General features: G+C 43.6%; 1 protein-coding gene across 1 annotated transcript; it reads left to right on the plus strand.

Annotated features, from left to right (window-relative positions):
* The first annotated feature begins 207 nt into the window (after positions 1-207).
* Positions 208-1,600, plus strand: LOC104680970 (ret finger protein-like 4A). Its single transcript, XM_010387076.1, has 2 exons — positions 208-493; positions 993-1,600. The coding sequence occupies exons 1-2, from the start codon at positions 208-210 to the stop codon at positions 1,598-1,600; spliced, it is 894 nt and encodes a 297-aa protein (XP_010385378.1).
* The last annotated feature ends 5,328 nt before the right edge of the window (positions 1,601-6,928 follow it).

Genomic DNA, 6,928 nt, shown 5'->3' on the forward strand with positions numbered 1-6,928 from the left:
GTGAGTATTTCCAACATTGGAAGTTCCGGGCCCTGATCATTTATATTTGTACTTATATTGTATCTTCATTCCCTAGTACTAGTGCTTTACGAAGAGTAGGCGAGGATGTCTTCATGCAGGTAAAGATGAAAGTGTCCCAAGAAATTTACATGAGTCCCATTCCACTCATGTAAAATCTAATCCCATGTCTATTCCCAGGCAGTGGCCATGGCTGAACACTTTAAAGCAGCAAGCAGTTGTCCTATCTGCCTGGATTATCTTGAAAACCCCATGCACCTGATATGTGGATACATCTGTTGCCTCCGATGCACGAACTCACTGCGGACGGGGCCCGATGGGAAGGGGGTGCTGTGCCCTTTCTGCCCGGTGGTCTCTCAGAAGAACGACATCCGGCCCGCTGCCCAGCTGGGGGCGCTGGTGTCCAAGATCAAGGAACTAGAGCCCAAGCTGAGAGCTGCTCTGCAGATGAATCCAAGGATGAGGAAGTTCCAAGGTAAGGAATCTGCACTACCTGCTCCAAGCCCAGAAAGGGCCTTGGAAAAAGCAGCTTTTAAATGTTGTTCCTTTCAATACGGGCATCAGCTGAAGTCTGCAACCTACGTTTGTGATCCCAAACATCAGCGGTTGTCAGCGCTCAGTATATTCACAGGATCTGTGCCAACTGATAATTATGAGAGCAAACTATCGTCTCCTCCTTCATCCATCCTATGCACTAAGAGGGAGAAAAACCTTTAATCAAAATATTGAATAACTTTAACAAGAATTTTTACTATGACAAAGGTGGGCTTGTTGCAATTCTATTCATACAGTCTGTACGTAAAATTTGACTTAATCGGGGGGCCAGGGAAATTCCTAAGGAAAAAATAGGATCTGAGAATGAACGTGGAACAAAAGAAATGACAATGAATAAAATCTTTGGGTCTGTGCAGTAGAAGGGCAGAGGGAGTCTTTAATGTACGTCTTTGCTGAACTACTGGGTCTTCTTTCCACAGTGGATATGACCTTGGATGTGGACACAGCCAACAACTATCTCATCATTTCTGAAGACCTGAGGCGTGTCCGGTGTGGGAATTTCAGACAGAACAGGAAGGAGCAAGCTGAGAGGTTCGACTCCGCACTGTGCGTCCTGGGCGTCCCTCGCTTCACTTCCGGCCGCCATTACTGGGAGGTGGACGTGGGCACCAGCAAAGTGTGGGATGTGGGCGTGTGCAAGGAATCTGTGAATCGACAGGGAAACGTTGTACTCTCTTCAGAACTCGGCTTCTGGACTGTGGGTTTGAGAGAAGGACAGATCTACTTTGCCAGCACTAAGCCTCTGACGGGCCTCTGGGTGAGCCCTGGTCTACACAGAGTGGGGATTTACCTGGATATAACAATGAGGGTCATTTCCTTCTATAATGTTGGTGATGGGTCCCATATCTTCACATTCACTAAAATTTCTGCTACCGAGCCACTACGTCCATGTTTTGCTCATGCAGATACAAGTCGTGATGATCACGGATACTTGAGTGTGTGTGTAATTAATAATGGCATTGCCAGTTCCCCAATTTATCCTGGGCAAGGCAACTACACACTTGAACACAGAAAACATCCACAGTAAGTGGCCGTGTGCTCGTGACCAAAGGCGAGAACTTCTCTGCTTAGTCCACTTATGGTTCAAAGGTATGGAAGAAAAATGTGGGTCTTTCAATGAATTCTGAGCTCTACTTGTATTGCTGATGAAAAATTGCATATGAAATATAAAGTAGTGTCTTTTTTTGTAATTCATGCTTATGTTTCTTTTACAATAAACGTTTAAAATTTTCAGATGAATTTGCAAATGCTTTTCTTTTGCTTTGCTGTAAGATCAAGTAAATGTGTTATGGAGGTTATAAACTATATAATAATATAAATGTGACCCCCCCAAATTAATTGACTTTCTAAATGACAAGGAAACACTGCCTGTTAAACTGGTAAAAGTATGTGCCTGTATGTGTTCAGTTTTACCCAACAACTGGAAAACACACATTCATCTCCAGTACACATTGAACATTCGCTAGCATAGACAGATGTGGCCATAAGACAAATCACATTGACATGGAAAATTGAAATAATATACACGCTGTTCTCAAATGCCAACAGAATTAAATTAGAAATCAGTAACAAGAAGAAATCTGTAAAATCTCCAGACATGAAAATTAAACATCCACTTCAAAATAAAATACAGATCAAAGGCAAACTTATAAAGGAAATTATAAAATACCTTGAGCTAAATGAAAGTAAATGCACAATATCACAAAATTTGTAGATGTAGCTGAGGCTTAGAGGGAAATTTATAGAAATAGACACTGATAAAATCAGAGAAAATACCATCATCCGTGATCTAGCTTCCATTTTTAAGTGAGCAAATGCAGTGACAAATTAGGTAGAAACAATACAAAATGAAAACAAAAGACCATAGTAGCAATCAATGAAACAGAAAATGGATATATGTTATGTAAAATTAAAAAAATTTAAGACATGTTTTTTCAGGATCAAAGTAGTAAATCTTCTGTTAGACTGAAGGAGAGAGGAAGGGATAAATTAAAACAATGAGTAAGCAAGAGAAAAGGAAGACAGGGCAAAATCAAAGAGGTAGAGAAAGAAGAGACAGAAGCCCTTTGTGATGGCTCAGGCCTGTAATCCCAGCACTTTGGGAGGCCAAGGAGGGAGGATTGCTTGAACTCAGGAGTTTAAGACCAGCCTGGGCAACATAGCAAAACCCCATCTCTACACACACACACACACACACACACACACACACACACACACACACACACACACACAATAGCTGGGTGTGTTGGTTTGCACCTGTGGTTTCAGCCACTTAAGAGGCTGAGGTGGGAAGATTGCTTGAGCCCCAGGAAGTTGAGGCTGTAGGGAGCCACGATCATGCCACTGCACTCCGGCCTGCGTTACAGAGTGAGACCCTATCTTCAAAAACAGAAAAGAAAATGTGACATATATACACAATGGAATAGTATTATCCATAGAAAAGAAGAAAGTCCTGTCATTTGCATCTACAGAAATGAACCTGGAATACACTATGCTTCGTGAAACATACAGCCACAGAGAGAGATATCACATGATCTCATTCACATGGAGAATCTTAAAAAGTGATCTCACAGAACTAGAGAGCCAGACTGGGTGCAGTGGCTGATGCCTATAATCCCAGCGCTTTGGGAGTCTGAGGCAGGTGGGTCACCTGAGGTCAGGCGTTCAAGACCAGCCGGCCAACATGGTGAAACCCCACCTCTCCAAAAAATACAAGAACTAGCTAGGCATGGTGGTGCACACCTGTAATCCCAGCTACTCGGGAGGCTGAGGCAAGATAATCGCTTGAACCTGAGAGGTGGAGGTTGCAGTGAGCTGAGATTGTACCATTGCACTTCAACCTGGGGGACAGAGTGAAATTCCGTCTCAAAAAAAGGAAGAATAAAAAGAACTAGAGAGCAAAATGCTGTCACCAGGGGCTGGGGCAGTGAGGAGGGAGGGTTAGGGAATGGTTGGCCAAGATACACACAATTTCAGCTAGGCAGGAGAAATAAATACAACATGGCAACAATAGTTAATATATTGTAATATTCTTGAAAAATGGTAAGGGAGGCAATTTTCAGTGTTCTCATAAAAAAGATGACAACTTTTCGAGGACATGCATATATTACCTAACTAGATTTACCCATTTGGCAATGCATCTACATTGCAAAACACCACGATGTACACAATAATTACATATAATTATTCTGACAATTTAAATAAAACAAAATAAGAATCAACGTTTACATGTTAAAGATGTTCCATTTTACCTCAGTGAGATCTCAAAAATTGTAATAAAAAATAGTTCTGTTGAAACTCTCTCGTGAATTTTCCTTTCAGTTATTGTACTTCATTGCCCCTAAATTGCTTACTGGTTCCTTCTTAAATTTTCTCTTTATTCATATTCTCTATTTGATGAGGAGTCATTCCTCTGGTTTTAGTTCTTCTGCCCTTGGTTTTCTTGAGTTCTTTGTGCACATTTAAGACAATTGAGTATTTGGAGAGGAAGCCCAACGTCTTGGCTTGCTCATAGTGTTACTTTTTCTTACGACTATTATACTTCCTTGTGTGCGCACCTCATTTTTGTGTGAAAAAGTGGACGTTTTGTGTGGCAAACCCTGGAAATCAAATTCTGTCCCCTGAGCAGGCTTTTTTTGTTGCTGCTGGTTGTGAGTTGGAGTCTTGTTTCATTTTTTGTTTTGTTTGAACCTTTGTAAACTCCCGTGTAAAGGTTTTCCTCTTTCTTCTGCATGGCCACTGAAGTCTTTGCCTTCTGGTCTATTAACAATTTGATGGAAATAAAAAAATGCCTGAGCCCAAACCCAAAATTCTCTCAAGCTCTTTGCCATGGGATCCCTCTAGGGGGCCAGGATTTTTTCTGGAGACGGAGTCTAGCTCTGCTGCCCAGGCTGGAGTGTAGTGGCGCGATCTCGGCTCACTGCAAGCTCCATCTCCCGGGTTCACTAGCCGGGATTTTTACAACTCAGCCTTCATTTCCTGCTTGCCTGGAGCCTCGGGATCATCAGGGGTAAAACACAGGGTTTCTCAGGTTTTTATAATCTTGCATCCAGTAGTGGGACATGCGTGATGAACTCAATCCTCGGTATTCCTCAGTGCTTTTCAAAGCCCTTATTATCTCAGGTAATTCTTCCCCCAGATTCTTCCTTAACAGGCTCTTCATTCTGCCATCTGTTTTCCCCGTTAGCCCTTACCTAGGCAACTTCAGCAAGTCTGTTTGTCTTTAAGTGCTTTTAATGACACTGACACCCCCAAGAAACCGGCTTTCGTCTGTGTAGATCTGAAAAAGGTGGCATAAAGGCAAGCCCTTGTGCCAACCCTTCAAGGAACCACTAAAATAGATGGAGGCACACAACCACAATTCTTTGAGAACAAAGATCCTTCATCCTGTGGCATCAGCTGGCCTGGGAATGAGGGACGTCATGTTCTCAGCAGCCATCAAGCTTCAGAGTGGGCAAGAGTAGGCGGGTGAATTAAAATGCCACAACTCAGCCGGGCACAGCGGCTCACGCCTGTAATCCCAGTACTTTCAGAGGCCGAGTTGGAAGGATCGCTCAAGACCAGCCTCGGCAATATGATGAGACCCCTTCTCTACTAAAAGTACAAAAAATTGGGGGGGGGGGGCATGGTTGTATGGATCTGTGGCCTCAGCTACTGGGGAGGTTGAGGTGGGAGAATCACTCGAGCTCAGGAAGTCAAGCCTGTAGTGAGCTGCGATTAGTGCCACTGCACACCGGCCTGGGTGACAGAGTGAGACCCTGTCTCAAAAAAAAAAAAAAAAAAAAAAAAAAAAAAAATTGTGATGATCTTATTTCAAAAACATGTCAGAAAAATCAAAGAATATGCCCAGTTGAAACTACAGTAAGATCCTTTGATTCACCTTCAAGGTTTCCTTCCACAGCTGATTATGACTTAATTCTGAAGTCAGAGTTTCGAAAAGGAACATAGAAAACTCTCAGCCCTTTTCTTATCAGGATCTTCACATCATGTCCAGAAGTTGCATTTATCAGAAGTGGCTGAGGTTTTGCATCGGGAATAAAATATTCTCATCAGAGAAGCCCCAGACTCACTGAGGTAATGTCACTGAATACTACAGATGACAGGATCATGGCATCTCCGTGGAGAGATCAGGTCCAGGAGCCTGTCTCTAACTAGGGACTCAGGTGTCCCAGCTTATGGTGACTGACACTTCCCTGTACAGAGCTTTTTGCCAAGACCACCCCAGTGAGTGCTTCTGTATACTTAGAGCAAAAGGCAGAACATAAAGATCTCAAACAGGAGAAGAGCTCAGAGCTGAGGATGAGCAATAGCATTGGGCAAAATAGGTTTACCCCTGCCTGGCTCTGAGCCACACCATCCATGCCCCGGCTGGACCAAGACAGTGGCACATTGAACCAGGTGCTTGCCTTGAGCTCCTGGCTCAATGTGGGACCAGAATGCTCAGGTTTACTGTATATCCCTGTGTTCTAGAAACACTGTCAAAGGAATAAATTAGGACAGTCTCCTTAGAAACTGAGCCAAGAATCACTTGAGGTCAGGAGTTCAAGACCAGCCTGGCCAACACGTTGAAACCTCATCTCTACTAAAAATACAAAAATTAACATAGTGAGGTGGCGGGCGCTTGTAGTCCCAGCCATCCATTCCCCACATGGCTGAGGCAGGAAAATTGCTTGAACCCGGGAGGCGAAGGCTGCAGTGAGCTGAGATCGCACCACCGTACTCCAGCCTGGGTGGCAGAGCAAGACTCCATCTCAAAAAAGATTTTCAGCACGTAAAGACCCTAAAACCTACCCAATCTGAGTACGTATCCCCTCACCTATGGAGGCCTATTAGGTACAGCCACCAGATGCTTAGCCATGGGGCATGGTAAATACAGTGTCAGGGTTGGAAACATTATCAGAGGATGCCCAGTTCGACTCCCTGTTCTGAAAGAAGGTGAAAAGGAGAGGCTTTTTCTGAGGCCACACATCTCTTACATTTCTCCACAGCTTAGAGAAGTCACCCTTCACCCCATGGAACACACACAAGTTTGTGAGCAAAGCTGGCTGAGAGAGAGGGAGATACGGAAACGAATGCCAGTTATGGCGTTAGGTAGATCCGGGATGAACATGGTGCAGCAGGACTACAAAGCCAGGAGAGAAGAAGAGATAAGGATTCCATTTCAGAGGATTCCTAGAGATACCTTCTAACAACTCTCCCTAGACCAAAACAAAAACAATAACAAAAACCAAAAACCAAACCAACAAAACCACCAAAAACCAGAACAAAAAACAAGCAACCAACAAATCATGAAAGGATCCTAGTTTCTTTCGTGTTACTCCACAATGCCCACTGAGAAAAGAATCATGCCTCACAC

The sequence above is a fragment of the Rhinopithecus roxellana genome, chromosome 12, assembly GCF_007565055.1.
Source record: "Rhinopithecus roxellana isolate Shanxi Qingling chromosome 12, ASM756505v1, whole genome shotgun sequence".
Classification (NCBI taxonomy): domain Eukaryota; kingdom Metazoa; phylum Chordata; class Mammalia; order Primates; family Cercopithecidae; genus Rhinopithecus; species Rhinopithecus roxellana.

What these genes read in the sequence shown, in the direction of transcription:
- LOC104680970 (XM_010387076.1), top strand. Translation starts at nt 208, where the DNA reads ATGGCTGAACACTTTAAAGCAGCAAGCAGTTGTCCTATCTGCCTGGAT. An exon ending in AAGGATGAGGAAGTTCCAAG is followed by an intron (nt 494 to 992) that starts GTAAGGAATCTG and finishes TTCTTTCCACAG; the next exon opens with TGGATATGACCTTGGATGTG.